This window comes from Phyllobates terribilis, unplaced genomic scaffold (assembly GCF_046119375.1).
Source record: "Phyllobates terribilis strain yellow unplaced genomic scaffold, ASM4611937v1 Scaffold_10__3_contigs__length_209671492, whole genome shotgun sequence".
Taxonomy (NCBI): Eukaryota; Metazoa; Chordata; class Amphibia; order Anura; family Dendrobatidae; genus Phyllobates; species Phyllobates terribilis.
Window position 1 is genome coordinate 193,992,964 of NW_027362770.1, and position 27,148 is coordinate 194,020,111.

Below are 27,148 nucleotides of genomic sequence, written 5' to 3' on the forward strand. Positions count from 1 at the left end.
AGTGCACACTGCTGATACAGAGGACAGGCTGCGGGGGTGAGCTCGCCTTACACACATAATACCACCACATAGTGCACACTGCTGATACAGAGGACAGGCTGCGGGGGTGAGCTCGCCTTACACACATAATACCACCACATAGTGCACACTGCTGATACAGAGGACAGGCTGCAGAGCAGAGCTCGCCTTACACACATAATACCACCACATAGTGCACACTGCTGATACAGAGGACAGGCTGCGGGGGTGAGCTCGCCTTACACACATAATACCGCCACATAGTGCACACTGCTGATACAGAGGACAGGCTGCAGAGCAGAGCTCGCCTTACACACATAATACCACCACATAGTGCACACTGCTGATACAGAGGACAGGCTGCGGGGGAGAGCTCGCCTTACACACATAATACCGCCACATAGTGCACACTGCTGATACAGAGGACAGGCTGCGGGGGTGAGCTCGCCTTACACACATAATACCACCACATAGTGCACACTGCTGATACAGAGGACAGGCTGCGGGGGTGAGCTCGCCTTACACACATAATACCACCACATAGTGCACACTGCTGATACAGAGGACAGGCTGCAGAGCAGAGCTCGCCTTACACACATAATACCGCCACATAGTGCACACTGCTGATACAGAGGACAGGCTGTGGGGGAGAGCTCGCCTTACACACATAATACCGCCACATAGTGCACACTGCTGATACAGAGGACAGGCTGTGGGGGAGAGCTCGCCTTACACACATAATACCGCCACATAGTGCACACTGCTGATACAGAGGACAGGCTGCGGGGGAGAGCTCGCCTTACACACATAATACCACCACATAGTGCACACTGCTGATACAGAGGACAGGCTGCGGGGGAGAGAGCTCGCCTTACACACATAATACCGCCACATAGTGCACACTGCTGATACAGAGGACAGGCTGCGGGGGAGAGAGCTCGCCTTACACACATAATACCGCCACATAGTGCACACTGCTGATATGTGGAGCAGGTCCCACCTTACACACACAGGAGTCATTGAAGAAATACCATCCCCCGTCCCTGCAGCTGTGAATGTAGGAACTGAAGTGACCGGAAGTCGCTGTCCCAGAGTGTGAGATCACCGCGAAGAGGCGATAGGTCCAGTGTGTCTGCGGAGATAGCCGGTATCACACAGGAAGGGATTAGATACACGGCTCAGCAGACAGTATCACACAGGAGAGGATCAGATACACGGCTCAGCAGACAGTATCACACAGGAGAGGATTAGATACACGGCTCAGCAGACAGTATCACACAGGAGAGGATTAGATACACGGCTCAGCAGACAGTATCACACAAGAGAGGATTAGATACACGGCTCAGCAGACAGTATCACACAGGAGAGGATTAGATACACGGCTCAGCAGACAGTATCACACAGGAGAGGATTAGATACACGGCTCAGCAGACGGTATCACACAGGATAGGATTAGATACACGGCTCAGCAGTCAGTATCACACAGGATAGGATTAGATACACGGCTCAGCAGACAGTATCACACAGGAGAGGATTAGATACACGGCTCAGCAGTCAGTATCACACAGGATAGGATTAGATACACGGCTCAGCAGACAGTATCACACAGGATAGGATTAGATACACGGCTCAGCAGACAGTATCACACAGGATAGGATTAGATACACGGCTCAGCAGTCAGTATCACACAGGATAGGATTAGATACACGGCTCAGCAGACAGTATCACACAGTAGAGGATTAGATACACGGCTCAGCAGACAGTATCACACAGGAGAGGATTAGATACACGGCTCAGCAGACAGTATCACACAGGAGAGGATTAGATACACGGCTCAGCAGACAGTATCACACAGGAGAGGATTAGATACACGGCTCAGCAGACAGTATCACACAGGAGAGGATTAGATACACGGCTCAGCAGACAGTATCACACAGGAGAGGATTAGATACACGGCTCAGCAGACAGTATCACACAAGAGAGGATTAGATACACGGCTCAGCAGACAGTATCACACAGGAGAGGATTAGATACACGGCTCAGCAGACAGTATCACACAGGATAGGATTAGATACATGGCTCCGCAGACAGTATCACACAGGAGAGGATTAGATACACGGCTCAGCAGTCAGTATCACACAGGATAGGATTAGATACACGGCTCAGCAGTCAGTATCACACAGGATAGGATTAGATACACGGCTCAGCAGACAGTATCACACAGGAGAGGATTAGATACACGGCTCAGCAGACAGTATCACACAGGAGAGGATTAGATACACGGCTCAGCAGACAGTATCACACAGGAGAGGATTAGATACACGGCTCAGCAGACAGTATCACACAGGATAGGATTAGATACACGGCTCAGCAGTCAGTATCACACAGGATAGGATTAGATACACGGCTCAGCAGACAGTATCACACAGGATAGGATTAGATACACGGCTCAGCAGACAGTATCACACAGGACAGGATTAGATACACAACTCAGCAGACAGTATCACACAGGAGAGGATTAGATACACGGCTCAGCAGACAGTATCACACAGGATAGGATTAGATACACGGCTCAGCAGACAGTATCACACAGGAGAGGATTAGATACACGGCTCAGCAGACAGTATCACACAGGATAGGATTAGATACATGGCTCCGCAGACAGTATCACACAGGAGAGGATTAGATACACGGCTCAGCAGACAGTATCACACAGTAGAGGATTAGATACACGTCTCAGCAGACAGTATCACACAGGAGAGGATTAGATACACGGCTCAGCAGACAGTATCACACAGGATAGGATTAGATACACGGCTCAGCAGACAGTATCACACAGGATAGGACTAGATACACGGCTCAGCAGACAGTATCACACAGGAGAGGATTAGATACACGGCTCAGCAGACAGTATCACACAGGAGAGGATTAGATACACAGCTCAGCAGACAGTATCACACAGGAGAGGATTAGATACACGGCTCAGCAGACAGTATCACACAGGATAGGATTAGATACACGGCTCAGCAGACAGTATCACACAGGAGAGGATTAGATACACGGCTCAGCAGACAGTATCACACAGGAGAGGATTAGATACACAGCTCAGCAGACAGTATCACACATGATAGGATTAGATGCACTGCTCTGCAGACGGTATCACACAGGAGAGGATTAGATACACGGCTCAGCAGACAGTATCACACAGGATAGGATTAGATACACGGCTCAGCAGACAGTATCACACAGGAGAGGATTAGATACACGGCTCAGCAGACAGTATCACACATGATAGGATTAGATACACAGCTCAGCAGACAGTATCACACATGATAGGATTAGATACACAGCTCAGCAGACAGTATCACACAGGAGAGGATTAGATACACGGCTCAGCAGACAGTATCACACAGGAGAGGATTAGATACACGGCTCAGCAGACAGTATCACACGAGAGGATTAGATACACGGCTCAGCAGACAGTATCACACAGGATAGGATTAGATACACGGCTCAGCAGTCAGTATCACACAGGAGAGTATTAGATACACGGGTCAGCAGACAGTATCACACAGGAGAGGATTAGATACACGGCTCAGCACACAGTATCACACAGGAGAGGATTAGATACACGGCTCAGCAGACAGTATCACACAGGAGAGGATTAGATACACGGCTCAGCAGACAGTATCACACGAGAGGATTAGATACACGGCTCAGCAGACAGTATCACACAGGATAGGATTAGATACACGGCTCAGCAGACAGTATCACACAGGACAGGATTAGATACATGGCTCAGCAGACAGTATCACACAGGAGAGGATTAGATACACGGCTCAGCAGACAGTATCACACGAGAGGATTAGATACACGGCTCAGCAGACAGTATCACACAGGATAGGATTAGATACACGGCTCAGCAGACAGTATCACACAGGAGAGGATTAGATACACGGCTCAGCAGACAGTATCACACAGGAGAGGATTAGATACACGGCTCAGCAGACAGTATCACACAGGAGAGGATTAGATACACGGCTCAGCAGACAGTATCACACAGGAGAGGATTAGATACACGGCTCAGCTGACAGTATCACACAGGAGAGGATTAGATACACGGCTCAGCAGACAGTATCACACAGGAGAGGATTAGATACACGGCTCAGCAGACAGTATCACACAGGAGAGGATTAGATACACGGCTCAGCAGACAGTATCACACAGGAGAGGATTAGATACACGGCTCAGCAGACAGTATCACACGAGAGGATTAGACACACGGCTCAGCTGACAGTATCACACAGGATAGGATTAGATACACGGCTCAGCAGACAGTATCACACAGGAGAGGATTAGATACACGGCTCAGCAGACAGTATCACACAGGAGAGGATTAGATACACGGCTCAGCAGACAGTATCACACAGGATAGGATTAGATACGCGTCTCAGCGGACAGTATCACACAGGATAGGATTAGATACACGGCTCAGCAGACAGTATCACACAGGATAGGATTAGATACACGGCTCAGCAGACAGTATCACACAGGATAGGATTAGATACACGGCTCAGCAGACAGTATCACACAGGAGAGGATTAGATACACGGCTCAGCAGACAGTATCACACAGGATAGGATTAGATACATAGCTCAGCAGACAGTATCACACAGGAGAGGATTAGATACACGGCTCAGCTGACAGTATCACACAGGAGAGGATTAGATACACGGCTCAGCAGACAGTATCACACAGGAGAGGATTAGATACACGGCTCAGCAGACAGTATCACACAGGATAGGATTAGATACATAGCTCAGCAGACAGTATCACACAGGAGAGGATTAGATACATGGCTCAGCAGACAGTATCACACAGGAGAGGATTAGATACACGGCTCAGCAGACAGTATCACACAGGAGAGGATTAGATACACAGCTCAGCAGACAGTATCACACAGGAGAGGATTAGATACACGGCTCAGCAGACAGTATCACACAGGAGAGGATTAGATACACGGCTCAGCAGACAGTATCACACAGGAGAGGATTAGATACACAGCTCAGCAGACAGTATCACACAGGAGAGGATTAGATACACGGCTCACCAGACAGTATCACACAGGATAGGATTAGATACACGGCTCAGCAGACAGTATCACACAGGAGAGGATTAGATACACGGCTCAGCAGACAGTATCACACGAGAGGATTAGATACACGGCTCAGCAGACAGTATCACACAGGATAGGATTAGATACACGGCTCAGCAGTCAGTATCACACAGGAGAGTATTAGATACACAGCTCAGCAGACAGTATCACACAGGAGAGGATTAGATACACGGCTCAGCAGACAGTATCACACAGGAGAGGATTAGATACACGGCTCAGCAGACAGTATCACACAGGAGAGGATTAGATACACGGCTCAGCAGACAGTATCACACAGGATAGGATTAGATACACGGCTCAGCAGACAGTATCACACAGGAGAGGATTAGATACACGGCTCAGCAGACAGTATCACACAGGAGAGGATTAGATACATGGCTCAGCAGACAGTATCACACGAGAGGATTAGATACACGGTTCAGCAGACAGTATCACACAGGATAGGATTAGATACGCGTCTCAGCGGACAGTATCACACAGGATAGGATTAGATACACGGCTCAGCAGACAGTATCACACAGGATAGGATTAGATACATAGCTCAGCAGACAGTATCACACAGGATAGGATTAGATACACGGCTCAGCAGACAGTATCACACAGGAGAGGATTAGATACACGGCTCAGCAGACAGTATCACACAGGAGAGGATTAGATACACAGCTCAGCAGACAGTATCACACAGGAGAGGATTAGATACACGGCTCAGCAGACAGTATCACACAGGAGAGGATTATATACACGGCTCAGCAGACAGTATCACACAGGAGAGGATTAGATACACGGCTCAGCAGACAGTATCACACAGGAGAGGATTAGATACACGGCTCTGCAGACAGTATCACACAGGATAGGATTAGATACACGGCTCAGCAGACAGTATCACACAGGATAGGATTAGATACACCGCTCAGCAGACAGTATCACACAGGAGAGGATTAGATACACAGCTCAGCAGACAGTATCACACAGGAGAGGATTAGATACACAGCTCAGCAGACAGTATCACACAGGAGAGGATTAGATACACGGCTCACCAGACAGTATCACACAGGAGAGGATTAGATACACAGCTCAGCAGACAGTATCACACAGGAGAGGATTATATACACAGCTCAGCAGACAGTATCACACAGGAGAGGATTAGATACACAGCTCAGCAGACAGTATCACACAGGAGAGGATTATATACACGGCTCAGCAGACAGTATCACACAGGAGAGGATTAGATACACAACTCAGCAGACAGTATCACACAGGAGAGGATTAGATACACGGCTCTGCAGACAGTATCACACAGGATAGGATTAGATACACGGCTCAGCAGACAGTATCACACAGGATAGGATTAGATACACCGCTCAGCAGACAGTATCACACAGGAGAGGATTAGATACACAGCTCAGCAGACAGTATCACACAGGAGAGGATTAGATACACAGCTCAGCAGACAGTATCACACAGGAGAGGATTAGATACACGGCTCACCAGACAGTATCACACAGGATAGGATTAGATACACGGCTCAGCAGACAGTATCACACAGGAGAGGATTAGATACACGGCTCAGCAGACAGTATCACACAGGAGAGGATTAGATACACAGCTCAGCAGACAGTATCACACAGGAGAGGATTAGATACACGGCTCAGCAGACAGTATCACACAGGAGAGGATTAGATACACAGCTCAGCAGACAGTATCACACAGGAGAGGATTAGATACACCAGTCAGCAGACAGTATCACACAGGAGAGAATTAGATACATGGCTCAGCAGACAGTATCACACAGGAGAGGATTAGATACACGGCTCAGCAGACAGTATCACACAGGATAGGATTAGATACACGGCTCAGCAGACAGTATCACACAGGAGAGGATTAGATACACGGCTCAGCAGACAGTATCACACAGGATAGGATTAGATACATGGCTCAGCAGACAGTATCACACAGGAGAGGATTAGATACATGGCTCAGCAGACAGTATCACACAGGAGAGGATTAGATACACGGCTCAGCAGACAGTATCACACAGGAGAGGATTAGATACACGGCTCAGCAGACAGTATCACACAGGATAGGATTAGATACATCGCTCAGCAGACAGTATCACACAGGAGAGGATTAGATACACGGCTCAGCAGACAGTATCACACAGGAGAGGATTAGATACACAGCTCAGCAGACAGTATCACACAGGAGAGGATTAGATACACAGCTCAGCAGACAGTATCACACAGGATAGGATTAGATACACGGCTCAGCAGACAGTATCACACAGGAGAGGATTAGATACACGGCTCAGCAGACAGTATCACACAGGAGAGGATTAGATACACGGCTCAGCAGACAGTATCACACAGGAGAGGATTAGATACACGGCTCTGCAGACAGTATCACACAGGAAGGGATTAGATACAGCTCAGCACACAGTATCACACAGGATAGGATTAGATACAGCTCAGCAGACAGTATCACACAGGAGAGGATTAGATACATGGCTCAGTGGACAGTATCACACAGGATAGGATTAGATACACAGCTCAGCAGACAGTATCACACAGGAGAGGATTAGATACACAGCTCAGCAGACAGTATCACACAGGATAGGATTAGATACAGCTCAGCAGACAGTATCACACAGGAGAGGATTAGATACATGGCTCAGTGGACAGTATCACACAGGATAGGATTAGATACAGCTCAGCAGACAGTATCACACAGGAGAGGATTAGATACATGGCTCAGTGGACAGTATCACACAGGAGAGGATTAGACACACCAGTCAGCAGACAGTATCACACAGGAGAGGATTAGATACACGGCTCTGCAGACAGTATCACACAGGAGAGGATTAGATACACAGCTCAGCAGACGGTATCACACAGGAAGGGATTAGATACAGCTCAGCAGACAGTATCACACAGGAGAGGATTAGGTACAGCGCAGACAGTATCACACAGGATAGGATTAGATACACGGCTCAGCAGACAGTATCACACAGGATAGGATTAGATACAGCGCAGACAGTATCATACAGGATAGGATTAGATACACGGCTCAGCAGACAGTATCACACATGATGGGGTTAGATACACGGCTCAGCAGACAGTATCACACAGGAGAGGAGTAGATACACGGCTCAGCAGTCAGTATCACACATGATGGGTTTAGATACACATCTCAGCAGACAGTATCACACGAGAGGATTAGATACATGGCTCAGCAGATAGTATCACACAGGAGAGGATTAGATACACGGCTCAGCAGACAGTATCACACAGGAGAGGATTAGATACACATCTCAGCAGACAGTACCACACAGGAGAGGATTAGATACACGGCTCAGCAGACAGTATCACACAGGAGAGGATTAGATACACATCTCAGCAGTCAGTATCACACAGGAGAGGATTAGATACACGGCTCAGCAGACAGTATCACACAGGAGAGGATTAGATACACATCTCAGCAGACAGTACCACACAGGAGAGGATTAGATACACGGCTCAGCAGACAGTATCACACAGGAGAGGATTAGATACACGGCTCAGCAGACAGTATCACACAGGAGAGGAGTAGATACACGGCTCAGCAGTCAGTATCACACATGATGGGTTTAGATACACATCTCAGCAGACAGTATCACACGAGAGGATTAGATACATGGCTCAGCAGATAGTATCACACAGGAGAGGATTAGATACACGGCTCTGCAGACAGTATCACACAGGAGAGGATTAGATACACGGCTCAGCAGACAGTATCACACAGGAAGGGATTAGATACACGGCTCAGCAGTCAGTATCACACATGATGGGTTTAGATACACATCTCAGCAGACAGTATCTCACGAGAGGATTAGATTCATGGCTCAGCAGACAGTATCACACAGGAGAGGATTAGATACACGGCTCTGCAGACAGTATCACACAGGAGAGGATTAGATACACAGCTCTGCAGACAGTATCACACAGGAGAGGATTAGATACACAGCTCAGCAGACAGTATCACACGGGAGAGGATTAGATACACGGCTCAGCAGACAGTATCACACAGGAGAGGATTAGATACACGGCTCTGCAGACAGTATCACACAGGAAAGGATTAGATACACAGCTCAGCAGACAGTATCACACAGGAAGGGATTAGATACACGGCTCAGCAGTCAGTATCACACATGATGGGTTTAGATACACATCTCAGTAGACAGTATCTCACGAGAGGATTAGATTCATGGCTCAGCAGACAGTATCACACAGGAGAGGATTAGATACACGGCTCTGCAGACAGTATCACACAGGAGAGGATTAGATACACAGCTCTGCAGACAGTATCACACAGGAGAGGATTAGATACACAGCTCAGCAGACAGTATCACACGGGAGAGGATTAGATACACGGCTCAGCAGACAGTATCACACAGGATAGGATTAGATACAGCTCAGCAGACGGTATCACACAGGATAGGATTAGATACACGGCTCAGCAGACAGTATCACACAGGATAGGATTAGATACACGGCTCAGCAGTCAGTATCACACAGGATAGGATTAGATACACGGCTCAGCAGACAGTATCACACAGGAGAGGATTAGATACACGGCTCAGCAGACAGTATCACACAGGATAGGATTAGATACACGGCTCAGCAGACAGTATCACACAGGATAGGATTAGATACACGGCTCAGCAGACAGTATCACACAGGAGAGGATTAGATACACACCTCAGCAAACAGTATCACACAGGAGAGGATTAGATACACATCTCAGCAGACAGTATCACTAAGGAGAGTATTAGATACACGGCTCAGCAGACAGTATCACAGAGGATAGGATTAGATACACGGCTCAGCAGACAGTATCACACAGGAGAGGATTAGATACACGGCTCAGCAGACAGTATCACACAGGAGAGGATTAGATACACATCTCAGCAGACAGTATCACACAGGAGAGGATTAGATACATGGCTCAGCAGTCAGTATCACACAGGAAAGGATCAGATACAGCTCAGCAGTCAGTATCACACAGGAGAGGATCAGATACAGCTCAGCAGTCAGTATCATGCAGGATTAGATACAGCTCAGCGGTCAGTATCACACAGCATTAGATACAGCTCAGTGTTCAGTATCACACAGGATTAGATACAGCTCAGCGGTCAGTATCACGCAGGATTAGATACAGCTCAGCGGTCAGTATCACACAGGATTAGATACAGCTCAGCTTAGATACACTGGTGTCGCTCTCCGGCTGTACTATGGCCGTCTCTCCTCACCGTTGGCTGCTCGTCCTCGGGGAGATGTTCGGGTCCCAGGATCTCCATCAGATCCAGTGCCGGGGGGAAGGTGACCGTCCGGTTGATCTTCTGGATCTGGGATCTGGTCTTGCAGAGACGCGTCAGCTGGACGGTGAACGTGCGCGGCAGAGAGCGGAAGAGACGGACCTGCCGGACAACCAGACATCAATCAGACCCCCGCTGCTGTCAGTGACTGAGATGTGTCCGATATCTGAGGACGGGGCCTCAATAGCCAACGTCTCCAGGACTACAACTCCCAGCATGTCCTGAGGGCTGCGGACCCCTGGGGCCGGGGATTTGCGCTTACCTTACTCGCTCGGCTGTTCTTTCCACACTTGGGGCAGAAATTCTCTTCTTCATACGAGTCCTGCAGGCGGAAATGTCTCCAGAGCGCTCGCTCCTGACAACACGGGGACAGAAAGACGAGGAGGGCGTCATTTTCAGACAATGGAGCCGTCGCTATAGCAACCGAACAAGAAAGCTTATTATAGGTTGCTATTGGCAACGGCTCCATAATGGTGACCACTCCGAACCCCCCCCCCAGAACGTCGCAGATTTTACGTCTCACTCACCAGAGTCAACTTTCTGTGATATTTGGAGTGAGAAACTCGGAGTGGGAGACACAGGAGGTCGCGGTGGGCGGAACTTTGGCGGTGGCACCTATCGCAAGTGAGACGCTCCTCCAGCGAGATGGTAAACAGCGAGCGCAGCGCCTCCTCCTGGACAAACATGGAAAGGACAGAAGTGAACAGATCGAGTCACACGGCGCGGGGACATGGGGGAATCTGATTATTTGGAAATATTGGGGAATAATTACACCCTTTGGGTCAGATTCATCACAAATGTCTCTGTTGCCAATAACAACCAATCGCAGTGCAGCTTTCATTTCACCACAGCAGTGTTAAAAATGAAAGCTGCGCTCTGATTGGTTTCTACGGGCAACAGAGACTGTTGTGGTAAATGAGGCCTAGTGTGCGTCAGTTCTGGGGCGTCTGGAGATCTCGGGGGGCGACGCTGATGATACAGGGGGTCTCATGTTGTCCACAGACCCCCATAACAAAGCCACAGCCCAAAACTGAGGGTCTTACCAGGGGACGATCCGGCAAGTTCTGGAGAAGATGATTCCAGAAGGAGGAGAAGACGTCGGCGACATCGACCTCAGCGAACACTGAGGAGACAAAACCACAGGGTATAATCCAAAAAATGTGCCCCTCTATAGTGCTGAGTACCCCCATAACACAAGGACCCCTCTATACTGCTGTGTACCCCCATAACACAGGGACCCCTCTATAGTGCTGTGTACCCTCATAACACAGGGACCCCTCTATAGTGCTGTGTACCCGCATAACACAGGGACCCCTCTATACTGCTGTGTACCCCCATATAGAGGGACCCCTCTATAGTGCTGTGTACACCCATAACACAGGGACCCCTCTATAGTGCTGTGTACCCCCATAACACAGGGACCCCTCTATAGTGTTGTGTACCCCCATAGTACAGGGACCCCTCTATACTGCTGTGTACCCCCATATACAGAGACCCCTCTATAGTGCTGTGTACCCCCATAACACAGGGACCCCTCTATACTGCAGTGTACCCCATAATACAGGGACCCCTCTATACTGCTGTGTACCCCCAAAACACAGGGACCCCTCAATACTGCAGTGTACCCCCATAATACAGGGACCCCTCTATACTGCTGTGTACCCCCATATACAGGGCCCCCTATAGTGCTGTGTACCCCCATATACAGGGCCCCTCCTATAGTGCTGTGTACCACCATATACAGGGACCCCTCTATACTGCTGTGTACCCCCATAACACAGGGACCCCTCTATAGTGCTGTGTACCCCCATATACAGGGATCCCTCTATAGTGCTGTGTACCCCCATAACACACTGACCTCTCTATACTGCTGTGTACCCCCATATACAAGGACCCCTCTATAGTGCTGTGTACCCCATAACACAGGGACCCCTCTATAGTGCAGTGTACCCCTATAATACAGGGACCCCTCTATACTGCTGTGTACCCCCAGATACAGGGACCCCTCTATAGTGCTGTGTACCCCAATAATACAGGGGTCCATCTATTGTGCTGTGTACCCCCATATACAGGGACCCCTCTATAGTGCTGAGTACCCCCATAATACAGGGACCCCTCTATACTGCTGTGTACCCCCATATACAAGGACCCCTCTATAGTGCTGTGTACCCCATAACACAGGGACCCCTCTATAGTGCTGTGTACCCCTATAATACAGGGACCCCTCTATACTGCTGTGTACCCCCATATACAGGGACCCCTCTATAGTGCTGTGTACGCCCATAACACAGGGACCCCTCTATAGTGCAGTGTACCCCCATAACACAGGGACCCCTCTATAGTGCTGTGTACCACCATAATACAGGGACCCCTCTATAGTGTTGTGTACCCCGATATACAGGGACCCCTCTATAGTGCTGTGTACCCCCATATACAGGGACCCCTCTATAGTACTGTGTACCCCCATAACACACTGACCTCTCTATACTGCTGTGTATCCTAATAATACAGGGACCCCTCTATAGTGCTGTGTACCCCCATAATACAGGGACCACTCTATAGTGTTGTGTACCCCGATATACAGGGACCCCTCTATAGTGCTGTGTACCCCCATAACACAGGGACCCCTCTATAGTGCTGTGTACCCCCATAATACAGGGACCCCTCTATAGTGTTGTGTACCCCGATATACAGGGACCCCTCTATAGTGCTGTGTACCCCCATATACAGGGACCCCTCTATAGTGCTGTGTACCCCCATAACACAAGGACCCCTCTATAGTGCTGTGTACCCCCATAACACAGGGACCCCTCTATAGTGCTGTGTACCCCCATAATACAGGGACCCCTCTATAGTGCTGTGTACCCCGATATACAGGGACCCCTCTATAGTGCTGTGTACCCCCATATACAGGGACCCCTCTATAGTGCTGTGTACCCCCATAACACACTGACCTCTCTATACTGCTGTGTATCCTAATAATACAGGGGTCCCTCTATACTGTTGTATACCCCCATAATACAGGGACCCCTCTATAGTGCTGTGTACCCCCATAATACAGAGACCCCTCTATAGTGCTGTGTACCCCCATACCACAGGGACCCCTCTATAGTGCTGTGTACCCCCATAACACACTGACCCCTCTATACTGCTGTGTATCCCAATAATACAGGGACCCCTCTATAGTGCTGTGTACCCCCACTACACAGGGACCCCTCTATACTGCTGTGTACCCCCATAACACAGGGACCCCGCTATACTGCTGTGTACCCCCATAACACAGGGACCCCTCTATACTGCTGTGTACTCCCATAACACAGGGACCCCTCTATAGTGCTGTGTACCCCAATAACACAGCGGTCCCTCTATACTGCTGTGTACCCCCATATCACAGGGACCCCTCTATAGTGCTGTGTACCCCCATAACGCAGGGACCCCTCTATAGTGCTGTGTACCCCCATAACGCAGGGACCCCTCTATAGTGCTGTGTACCCCCATAACACAGGGACCCCCCTATAGTGCTGTGTACCCCCAAAACACAGGGAACCCTCTATAGTGCTGTGTACCCCAATAATACAAGGACCCCTCTATACTGCTGTGTACCCCCATAACACATGGACCTATGTATACTGCTGTGTACCCCAATAATACATGGGTCCCTCTATACTGCTGTGTATCCTAATAATACTGAGGTCCCTCTGTACTGCTGTGTACCCCCATAATACAGGGACCCCTCTATACTGCTGTGTACCCCAATAATACAGAGGTCCCTCTATACTGCTGTGTTCCCCTATAATACAGGAGTCCCTCTATACTGCTGTGTACCCCCATAATACAGGGACCCCTCTATACTGCTGTGTACCCCAATAATACAGGGACCCCTCTATACTGCTGTGTACCCCCATATACAGAGATCCCTCTATAGTGCTGTGTACCCCAATAATACAGGGACCCCTCTATAGTGCTGTGTACCCCCATAACACAGGGACCCCTCTATAGTGCTGTGTACCCCAATAATACAGGGACCCCTCTATAGTGCTATGTACCCCAATAATACAGGGACCCCTCTATACTGCTGTGTACCCCTATAACACAGGGACCCCTCTCTAGTGCTGTGTACCCCCATATACAGGGATCCCTCTATACTGCTGTGTACCCCTATAACACAGGGACCCCTCTCTATTGCTGTGTACCCCCATATACAGGGATCCCTCTATACTGCTGTGTACCCCTATAACACAGGGAACCCTCTATAGTGCTGTGTACCCCCATATACAGGGACCCCTCTATAGTGCTGTGTACCCCCATAATACAGGGACTCCTCTATACTGCTGTGTACCCCCATAACACAGGGACTCCTCTATACTGCTGTGTACCCCCAAAACACAGGGAACCCTCTATAGTGTTTTGTACCCCCATATACAGGGATCCCTCTATAGTGCTGTGTACCCCTATAACACAGGGACCCCTCTATAGTGTTTTGTACCCCCATATACAGGGATCCCTCTATAGTGCTGTGTACCCCTATAACACAGGGAACCCTCTATAGTGTTTTGTACCCCCATATACAGGGATCCCTCTATAGTGCTGTGTACCCCTATAACACAGGGAACCCTCTATAGTGTTTTGTACCCCCATATACAGGGATCCCTCTATAGTGCTGTGTACCCCTATAACACAGGGACCCCTCTATACTGCTGTGTATCTCAGTGTTCAACCCAATTGTTATTTCTATTAATTTTCTCTAAATTTCTATGTTACCAAAACACTCACGGGTCAGTTTGGCCATCAGGAGACATCGGAGGAGCCGGTACGGAGGCACGGCGTCCTCTCTGCTGTCCTGCATGTCCATAAACAGAGCAACAAGCTCGTAGGGAAACCTCCTCTCAGCAGGAACATCGTCACCAGCCTCCCCGATCCTGCAGGAGACATGGTGTCATCATCCTGTACCCCGAGCGTCAGTGTCACCATCCTGTACCCCGAGCGTCAGTGTCACCATCCTGTACTCCGAGCGTAAGTGTCATCATCCTGTACCCCAAACGTCAGTGTCACCATCCTGTACCCCGAGCGTCAGTGTCACCATCCTGTACCCCGAGCGTCAGTGTGATCATCCTGTACCCCGAGCGTCAGTGTCACCATCCTGTACCCCGAGCGTCAGTGTCATCATCCTGTACCCCGAGCGTCAGTGTGATCATCCTGTACCCCGAGCGTCAGTGTCACCATCCTGTACCCTGAGCGTCAGTGTCATTATCCTGTACCCCGAGCGTCAGTGTCACCATCCTGTACCCCGAGCGTCAGTGTCACCATCCTGTACCCCGAGCGTCAGTGTCACCATACTGTACCCTGAGCGTCAGTGTCACCATCCTGTACCCCGAGCGTCAGTGTCATCATCCTGTACCCCGAGCGTCAGTGTCACCATCCTGTACCCTGAGCGTCAGTGTCATTATCCTGTACCCCGAGCGTCAGTGTCACCATCCTGTACCCCGAGCGTCAGTGTCACCATCCTGTACCCCGAGCGTCAGTGTCATTATCCTGTACCCCGAGCGTCAGTGTCACCATCCTGTACCCCGAGCGTCAGTGTCATTATCCTGTACCCCGAGCGTCAGTGTCACCATCCTGTACCCCGAGCGTCAGTGTCACCATCCTGTACCCCGAGCGTCAGTGTCACCATCCTGTATCCCGAGCGTCAGTGTCACCATCCTGTACCCGAGCGTCAGTGTCATCATCCTGTACCCCGAGCGTCAGTGTCATCATCCTGTACCCCGAGTGTCAGTGTCATCATCCTGTACCCCGAGCGTCAGTGTCATCATCCTGTACCCGAGCGTCAGTGTCATCATCCTGTACCCCGAGCGTCAGTGTCATCATCCTGTACCCGAGCGTCAGTGTCATCATCCTGTACCCCGAGCGTCAGTGTCATCATCCTGTACCCGAGCGTCAGTGTCATCATCCTGTACCCCGAGCGTCAGTGTGATCATCCTGTACCCCAAACGTTAGTATGATCATCCTGTACCCCGAGCGTCAGTGTCATCATCCTGTACCCCGAGCGTCAGTGTCATCATCCTATACCCCGAGCGTCAGTGTCATCATCCTGCACCCCGAGCGTCAGTGTGATCATCCTGTACCCCAAACGTTAGTATGATCATCCTGTACCCCAAGCGTCAGTGTCATCATCCTGTACCCCGAGTGTCAGTGTGATCATCCTGTACCCCGAGCGTCAGTGTCATCATCCTGTACCTCAAGTGTCAGTGTCATCATCCTGTACCCCGAGCGTCAGTGTCATCATCCTGTACCCCGAGCGTCAGTGTCATCATCCTGTACCCCGAGCGTCAGTGTCATCATCCTGTACCACAAGCGTCAGTGTCACCATCCTGTACTCCGAGCGTCAGTGTCATCATCCTGTACCCCAAACGTCAGTGTCATCATCCTGTACCCCGAGCGTCAGTGTCATCATCCTGTACCCCAAACGTCAGTGTCATTATCCTGCACCCGAGTGTCAGTGTCATCATCCTGTACCCCGAGCGTCAGTGTGATTATCCTGTACCTCAAGTGTCAGTGTCATCATCCTGTACCCGAGCGTTAGTGTCATCATCCTGTACCCTGTGTCTCTGTTATACTGTACCCCAAGTATCAGTGCATGAGTGTCACTAGATACTGATGATGGAGGCGACGGGTGGTCACCAGATACTAATGATGGAGGCGACGGGCGGTCACCAGATACTGATGATGGAGGTGACGGGCGGTCACCAAATACTGATGATGGAGGCGATGGGCAGTCACCAGATACTGATGATGGAGGCGATGGGCAGTCACCAGATACTAATGATGGAGGCGACGGGCGGTCACCAAATACTGATGATGGAGGCGATGGGCAGTCACCAGATGCTAATGATGGAGGCGACGGGCGATCATCAGATACTGATGATGGAGGAGATGGGCGGTCATCAGATACTGATGATGGAGGTGACGGGCGGTCACCAGATACTGATGATGGAGGTGACGGGCGGTCATCAGATACTGATGATGGAGGTGACAGGCGGTCACCAGATACTGATGATGGAGGTGACGGGCGGTCATCAGATACTGATGATGGAGGTGACGGGCGGTCACCAGATACTAATGGGATTTATATTTTTCACTTCTATTTTCGGATGTTTCTCACTTTACAGTATTTTTTCCACTCCTGCCTAAAACTTTTGCACAGTAGTATATTGGGAGAAGATGCTGCCGCTCGTCTCCTGCTCTCTCATCACCCCGGTCTATAAGTATATACTGTATATTCAGTAGTAAGCGCGGTTCTTACGCCTCCGGTTTGGGGAAGGGATCTGGGGGCGCAGGACAATGATCCCTTCATTGCTAGAATAATGGGGGGTGTAAGAATGTATCCGAGCGGAGGCGACATTCCCGAGCATCACTCCCCAGAAATCATCCTCCTGTAATGCAGGGGGGCACTTACTTTCCTGCATACACTGCCTGGTATATAGGTGACATGTAGGTGAGCACGCTCTGTGCAGACACTGATCAAGCAGGGCATGCTGGGGGATTTCAGCTGCAGAATTGTCAGAACTTGTTTCTTACCGGCAGAGTAAATCGGTGAATTCCTTGTACATGTAAAGTGTCTGTAGCATCGGGTTCAGGCAGCTCGTCACCCCGACATTACAGAGTCCGACCGCCCCTGAGGAACAGAGAACAACCTCAACGTTAAGCAGAGAAGAGAAGATTCAGCAGAAGGAAAAGTGTTAATATTCACTGTCACAAGGTACAACCATGACCTAGAAGGATGGAGACTTCACCGGCCGCTCCACTGCATGTAAAGAATATATCATCTACCCTAGGTAACACAATTCATCCAATCCTTTACTAAGTCAGAAGTCTGAGCCGAGAAAACCTGGAGAAATTGTGAATGCAGCTCTGAAGGTGAAGAAAAGACCAAAGGCAGCAAAATATTATACATTGTATTTAGTATATCAACATTAAATGTAAAGATAAAATGGAAAATGGAATCTAAAGGTTAAATTATCAGATGATTCAAAATCAAAGAAACCTAAAAAGAGCAAAAACATCAACTGGAATAAAACTTACCATTTCTAAATTTTCCAGTGGAGTACGACAAACTCTTCAGGGGCTGAACCGCACGTACATCCTGAGGAGAAGCATCACCGTCCAGAAGCTGTGTATCTGCATAACCGTCATCGAACATCCTGCCCCAAAAGTCATTGTAAGAGCAACCTGCAACATATCACATCACATGATGGCCCCATTATACAAAGAACAAATACTATAATACTGCTCCCTATGTACAAGAATATAACTACTATAATACTGCCCCCTATGTACAAGAATATAACTACTATAATACTGCTCCTATATACAAGAATATAACTACTATAATACTGCTCCTATGTACAAGAATATAACTACTATAATACTGCTCCTATGTACAAGAATATAACTACTATAATACTGCTCCCTATGTACAAGAATATAACTACTATAATACTGCCCCTATGTACAAGAATATAACTACTATTATACTGCTCCTATGTACAAGAATATAACTACTATAATACTGCTCCTATGTACAAGAATATAACTACTATAATACTGCCCCTATGTACAAGAATATAACTACTATAATACTGCTCCTATGTACAAGAATATAACTACTATAATACTGCCCCCTATGTACAAGAATATAACTACTATAATACTGCTCCTATGTACAAGAATATAACTACTATAATACTGCTCCTATGTACAAGAATATAACTACTATAATACTGCTCCTATGTACAAGAATATGACTACTATAATACTGCTCCTATGTACAAGAATATAACTACTATAATACTGCTCCTATGTGCAAGAATATAACTACTATAATACTGCCCCTATGTGCAAGAATATAACTACTATAATACTGCTCCTATGTACAAGAATATAACTACTATAATACTGCTCCTATGTACAAGAATATAACTACTATAATACTGCCCCTATGTACAAGAATATAACTACTATAATACTGCTCCTATGTACAAGAATATGACTACTATAATACTGCTCCTATGTACAAGAATATAACTACTATAATACTGCTCCTATGTGCAAGAATATAACTACTATAATACTGCCCCTATGTGCAAGAATATAACTACTATAATACTGCTCCTATGTACAAGAATATAACTACTATAATACTGCTCCCTATGTACAAGAATATAACTACTATAATACTGCCCCTATGTACAAGAATATAACTACTATAATACTGCTCCTATGTACAAGAATATAACTACTATAATACTGCTCCTATGTACAAGAATATAACTACTATAATACTGCCCCTATGTACAAGAATATAACTACTATAATACTGCTCCTATGTACAAGAATATAACTACTATAATACTGCCCCTATGTACAAGAATATAACTACTATAATACTGCTCCTATGTACAAGAATATAACTACTATAATACTGCCCCCTATATACAAGAATATAACTACTATAATACTGCCCCCTATGTACAAGAATATAACTACTATAATACTGCCCCTATGTACAGGAATATAACTACTATAATACTGCTCCCTATGTACAAGAATATAACTACTATAATACTGCTCCCTATGTACAAGAATATAACTACTATAATACTGCCCCCTATGTACAAGAATATAACTACTATAATACTGCCCCTATGTACAAGAATATAACTACTATAATACTGCTCCTATGTACAAGAATATAACTACTATAATACTGCTCCTATGTACAAGACTATAACTACTATAATACTGCCCCCTATGTACAAGAATATAACTACTATAATACTGCTCCCTATGTACAACAATATAACTACTATAATACTGCCCCTATGTACAAGAATATAACTACTATAATACTGCTCCCTATGTACAAGGATATAACTACTATAATACTGCTCCCTATGTACAAGAATATAACTACTATAATACTGCCCCTATGTACAAGAATATAACTACTATAATACTGCCCCTATGTACAAGAATATAACTACTATAATACTGCTCCCTATGTACAAGAATATAACTACTATAATACTGCCCCTATGTACAAGAATATAACTACTATAATACTGCTCCCTATGTACAAGAATATAACTACTATAATACTGCCCCTATGTACAAGAATATAACTACTATAATACTGCTCCCTATGTACAAGAATATAACTACTATAATACTGCTCCTATGTACAAGAATATAACTGCTATAATACTGCTCCTATATACAAGAATATAACTACTATAATACTGCCCCCTATGTACAAGAATATAACTACTATAATACTGCCCCTATGTACAAGAATATAACTGCTATAATACTGCTCCTATATACAAGAATATAACTACTATAATACTGCCCCTATGTACAAGAATATAACTACTATAATACTGCCCCTATGTACAAGAATATAACTACTATAATACTGCTCCTATATACAAGAATATAACTACTATAATACTGCCCCTATGTACAAGAATATAACTACTATAATACTGCTCCTATGTACAAGAATATAACTACTATAATACTGCTCCTATATACAAGAATATAACTACTATAATACTGCTCCCTATGTACAAGAATATAACTACTATAATACTGCCCTTATGTACAAGAATATAACTACTATAATACTGCCCCCTATGTACAAGAATATAACTACTATAATACTGCCCCTATGTACAAGAATATAACTACTATAATACTGCCCCTATGTACAAGAATATAACTACTATAATACTGCCCCTATGTACAAGAATATAACTCCTTTAATACTGCCCCCTATGTACAAGAATATAACTACTATAATACTGCTCCCTATGTACAAGAATATAACTACTATAATACTGCCCTTATGTACAAGAATATAACTACTATAATACTGCCCCCTATGTACAAGAATATAACTACTATAATACTGCCCCCTATGTACAAGAATATAACTACTATAATACTGCCCCCTATGTACAAGAATATAACTACTATAATACTGCTCCTATGTACAAGAATATAACTACTATAATACTGCTCCCTATGTACAAGAATATAACTACTATAATACTGCCCCTATGTACAAGAATATAACTACTATAATACTGCTCCTATGTACAAGAATATAACTACTATAATACTGTCCCCTATGTACAAGAATATAACTACTATAATACTGCCCACTATGTACAAGAATATAACTACTATAATACTGCCCCTATGTACAGGAATATAACTACTATAATACTGCTCCTATGTACAAGAATATAACTACTATAATACTGCCCCCTATATACAAGAATATAACTACTATAATACTGCTCCTATGTACAAGAATATAACTATTATAATACTGCCCACTATGTACAAGAATATAACTATTATAATACTGCCCACTATGTACAAGAATATAACTACTACTAGATGGTGGCGCGATTCTCACGCATCGGGTATTCTAGAATAGGTATGTGGCCGACCGGGCGCAATTAGCAGAGCGGTGTTTAAATTTGGCGCCAAAATCGCTGATTGGTTGCGGCCGGCAACCGCGACCAATCAGCAAAGCGGTGTTTAAATTTGGCACCAAAATCGCTGATTGGTCGCGGGCGGCGGCCGCGACCAATCAGCGATCCGTGTTAGTGAGGACTGGAGAGCGTGTTTAAATTTGGCGCCAAAATCACTGATTGGTCCCGTCCGGCAATCAGCAGAGCGGTGTTTAAATCTGGCGCAAATCTCGCTGATTGGTCGCGGCCGCCAGCAGCGACCAATCAGCAGAGCGGTGTTTAAATTTGGCACCAAAATCGCTGATTGGTCGCGGTCGGCCGGCGGCTGCGACCAATCAGCATAGCGTTGTTTAAATTTAGCGCCAATCTCGCCGATTGGTCGCGGCAGGCGGCCTCGACCAATCAGCAGAGCGTTGTTGAAATTTGGTGCCAATCTCGCTGATTGGTCACGGCTGGCGGCCTCGACCAATCAGCAGACCGTTGTTTAAATTTGGCGCCAATTTCGCTGATTGGTTGTGGCTGGCGGCCTCGACCAATCAGCAGACCGTTGTTTAAATTTGGCGCCAAAATCGCTGATTGGTTGCGGTCGGCTGGCGGGCGTGACCAATCAGCAGAGTGTTGTTTAAATTTGGCGCCAAAATCACTGATTGGTCGTGGGCAGAGTCCGCGACCAATCAGCACAGCAGTGTTTAAATGTGGTGCCAAGATCGGTGATTGGTCGCGGCCGCTATTTAAATGTGGCGCCCAAATCGGTGATTGGTCGCGGGCAGTGTCCGTGACTAATCAGCAGAGCGGTGTTTAACTTTTGCGCCAAGATCAGTGATTGGTCGCGGCCGGAGACCGCGACCAATCAGCGAATCGTATTGGTGAGGACCGGGGAGCAGAATCGTATTGGTGAGGACCGGGGAGCGCCGCTGCCTGTGCGGCTACTTCCGCAGCGAGAACCCGGGAGCTGAGCGGCTGCTCGCAGCAGAAGTATCCCGACCCGCAGCGCCGCTCCCCGGTCCTCCCTTCACACCCTAGCCGCTGATCTCCCGACAGTAGCTGCATGGTGTTACTAAGGACCGGACATTAGTGTCCAAAATCGCTGATTGGTCGCGGGCGCTGCCTGCGACCAATCACAGATTTGGGCGCCACATTTAAATAGTGTCCGCGACCAATCAGCACAGCGGTGTTTAACTTTTGCGCCAAGAAAGTGATTGGTCGCGGCCGGAGACCGCGACCAATCAGCGAATCGTATTGGTGAGGACCGGGGAGCGCCGCTGCCTGTGCGGCTACTTCCGCTGCTACCGGCCGGGAGATGAGCCGCTAACGGCCGCCATCTTTTTTCAGAAATCCCGCGTCGCTGATTAGCCGCTGCCGGACCAATGAGTGACGCGGGATTTCCAGGACAGACAGACAGACAGAAAGACAGACGGGATAAGACAATTACACTGTGTTCCAAATTATTATGCAAATTATATTTTCTCAGATTTTCTCAAATTACCTACATGAATTGCAGTCATTGTAATTTTCCAGTCAAATAACTATTCGAGTACAATTGAAAGGTTTTTGTACAAACTGCCTATGATAACAGGATATTATTAAAAAAATAAAAAACTGAAACTGCGCTCAAAATGCATGTTCCAAATTATTATGCACAGCAGAGTTTTCAACCTTTTCATTTTAATACGGAACAAAAAAATGGTCATTTGTGAAATTCTAAGCATTAGCAGGTTATTACACACTGAAATCAAACAGTTTTCACCTCAAAACTTTATTCTAGGTGATGTTACATTTGCACATAGGACCCCTTGTTGGAAAGGAGCTTCTGAACTCTCTCGTCCATTGAATTTGTCAGGTTTTGGATGGTTTCTGCTTCAATTGTTTTGCATGAGGACAGAATACCCTCCCAGAGCTGTTGCTTAGATGTGAACTGCCTCTCACCATCATAGACAGTCCTTTTGATGATGCTCCAGAGGTTCTCAATGGGGTTGAGGTCAGGGGAGCATGGGGGCCACACCATAAGTTTGTCCCCTTTTATGCCCATAGCAGCCAGAGATGCAGATGTGTTATGTGCAGCATGAGACGGGGCATTATCATGCATGAAATGATCTCGATGGTCCAGATGGATGGAGTGGAGGATGGCTGGTTGATGGACACCCCATGCAAACACGGCTACAGCGCCAACAAGAAGGAGGTGGAGTAATGTTTTGGGCTGGAATCATGGGGAGAGAGATTGTCGGCCCTTTAAGGATCCCTGAAGGGGTAAAGATGAACTCCATAATGTATGTGGAGTTTCTCAAACAGCACTTCCTGCCATGGTTCAAGAAGAAGAAACGTGCATTCCACAGCAAGATCATTTTGATGCATGATAATGCCCCGTCTCATGCTGCCCGTGACCAATCACCGATTTGGGCGCCAAATTTAAATATCGGCCGCGACCAATCACCGATCTTGGTTCCACATTTAAACACCGCTGTACTGATTGGTCGCGGACGCTATTTAAATGTGGCGCCCAAATCGGTGATTGGTCACGGGCAGCGTCGGCGACCAATCAGCACAGCGGTGTTTAAATGTGGAGCCAAGATCGGTGATTGGTCGCGGCCGATATTTAAATTTGGCGCCCAAATCGGTGATTGGTCACGGGCAGCGCCAGCGACCAATCAGCGATTTTTAACACAAATGTCCGGACCTTTGTAACACCATGCGGATACTGTGGGGACATCAGCGGCTAGCGTGTGAAGGGAGGACCGGGGAGCGGCGCTGCGGGTCGGGATACTTCTGCTGCGAGCGCCCGCTCATGTCCCAGCTTCTCGCAGTGGAAGTATCCGCACAGGCAGCGCCGCTGACATCCATGCGGCTAGGGTGTGAAGGGAGGACCGGGGAGCGGCGCTGCGGGTCGGGATACTTCTGCTGCGAGCGCCCGCTCATGTCCCTGGTTCTCGCAGCGGAAGTATCCGCACAGGCAGCGCCGCTGACATCCATGCGGCTAGGGTGTGAAGGGAGGACCGGGGAGCGGCGCTGCGGGTCAGGATACTTCTGCTGCGAGCAGTCGCTCATGTCCCGGGTTCTCGCAGCGGAAGTAGCCGCACAGGCAGCGGCGCTCCCCGGTCCTCACTAATACGATTCGCTGATTGGTCGCGCTCTCCGCACGCGACCAATCAGTGATCTTGGCGCTAAAGTTAAATACCGCTCTGCTGATTGGTCGCGGCCGCTGCCCGCGACCAATTACTGATTTGGGCGCCACATTTAAATAGCGGCCGCGACCAATCACCGATCTTGCCGCCACATTTAAACACCGCTCTGCTGATTGCGCCCGGTCGGCCGCATACATATTCTAGAATACCCGATGCGTTAGAATCGGGCCACCATCTAGTATATATATATTTTTTCTGTGGCATTCCCCAGCTTGTTTCTGCAGATAATGGGTGTGATGGTGATCAGTATTCTTCTCTGCCGTCTGATAGACTTTGTACATCTAGAAATATTTAGGTGTTTTCCTGTCGGGTTCCTGAATGATGAGAGCAGGTTACACCGGTGTGAGCGGCGGAGGCGTCTGACGTCTGTCCTTGGGTTGTGTGTCCGTCTATCTGTGTATGTATTGATCTGCATATTTCAAGTAGAAAAATAGATACTTTTATTTTTATACTTTGGTGAAAATTTCCTCTTGTCAAAGTTTTTTTGTGTGTAACCTGTTATTAGCTCCGGCTGAGACGTCACAAGACAAAAGTATCTATTGACAATGGAAGAATAGGGGCAGCACCAGAGCAGCTAGGAGGGTGCCGAGTATGCGGGGCAAGGAGCCATCCTCCTATATAGCCAAAAATAACTATCTATTATCTATCTATTATCTATCTATTATCTATCTATCTATTATCTATCATCTATCTATTATCTATCTATCTATTATCTATCTATTATCTATCTATCATCTATCTATTATCTATCATCTATCTATCATCTATCTATCATCTATCATCTATCTATTATCTATCTATCTATAATCTATCTATCATCTATAATCTGTCTATAATCTATTCTCTCTCTATCGCTGGTATTACAGTGATTTTGGTGCCACCAGTATTTCCTTTATATTAGGTTTATGTCGCTGATTAATAATGTGACTTGGATTTTGCCGGATCGTCTCTCGTTCTCTAGTTTCTGAGACATTTACTAATTACAGTGGATTTCCGGCTTTATATCATTGTCAGCTACACACTGAAATACACAATAATTCTATGGGATATTTCATTACTTGAGACACTAAAGAGTCAAAAGACCAAAGGAGCAGAAGCGATTGTCTCTGTTATCACACACAGGTCTTTACAAACTTCTATATATTTATGTATAAAAAAACTAAAACTCTATATAATATAAAATATATAGGACACCAGCATATAATACACCCCAAAGTATATACATAACGCCAGCCATCCTGTGTGAGTGATGGGATTGTGCGTCGTTAACTATATATACAAGTGTTTTATGCATCTATGTGTATATGTGTGCGTGTATAACTCTCTCTCTCTCTCTATATATGTCTGTGAGAGAAGCTTGATGTGTAAGAAGTATCATCCCACGGAGATATATACACACACACATATATATATATATATATATATATATATATATATATATACACACACACACACAGACGGCGGCTGTACTTACAGAGCAGGGGGTCCGTGCACAGGACGGCGCTGCGTGCACCTACCTTATATACCGGTGTGGCCGCAGACACGCTCGCTCTCATGCACACTCTCACGCTCGCTCGCTCACATCCAGGACTCGCTTTCCCTCTTAAGTTTCATTTCTCTCTCCTCAGTCAGGAAAATGAAACTAGAAAACTGCAGCTGAGAGCGAGGACCCTGCAGAGCACAGCGCTATTAACCCCTCCTGCGCTGCACACACACAGACAGAAGAGGCCCCCCCCAATGTGCAAGGACAATATATGGACCCTTCACAGTCAACAAGGATTTGGATTTCTGGATCACGGAATGAATTACCTATATGATGGACTACTTGCTAGAGATGGGGTGCACCTTATGAAGACTGGAAAACATGTATTTGGAAGTAACACAC

General features: G+C 47.0%; 1 protein-coding gene across 3 annotated transcripts in view; it reads right to left on the minus strand.

The window, feature by feature from the left end:
* USP18 (ubiquitin specific peptidase 18) overlaps window positions 1–26,908 on the minus strand; it is a 29,951-nt gene extending 3,043 nt beyond the window's left edge. The window contains exons 1-9 of one of the 3 annotated variants that reach the window (XM_073649470.1): window positions 26,781–26,899; window positions 18,624–18,770; window positions 18,120–18,216; window positions 15,318–15,463; window positions 11,588–11,667; window positions 11,072–11,218; window positions 10,807–10,899; window positions 10,479–10,646; window positions 1,019–1,150 (exon numbers count right to left, since the gene is read on the minus strand). In XM_073649470.1, the coding sequence (XP_073505571.1) occupies window positions 1,019–1,150; window positions 10,479–10,646; window positions 10,807–10,899; window positions 11,072–11,218; window positions 11,588–11,667; window positions 15,318–15,463; window positions 18,120–18,216; window positions 18,624–18,741 (981 nt within the window). In that variant the 5' untranslated portion in view covers window positions 18,742–18,770; window positions 26,781–26,899. Of the gene's footprint in view, window positions 1–1,018; window positions 1,151–10,478; window positions 10,647–10,806; window positions 10,900–11,071; window positions 11,219–11,587; window positions 11,668–15,317; window positions 15,464–18,119; window positions 18,217–18,623; window positions 18,771–26,737 lie in introns of all 3 variants that reach the window. The other 2 variants (XM_073649468.1, XM_073649471.1) reach the window with 2 other exon arrangements.
* Between the last annotated feature and the right edge of the window lie 240 nt (window positions 26,909–27,148).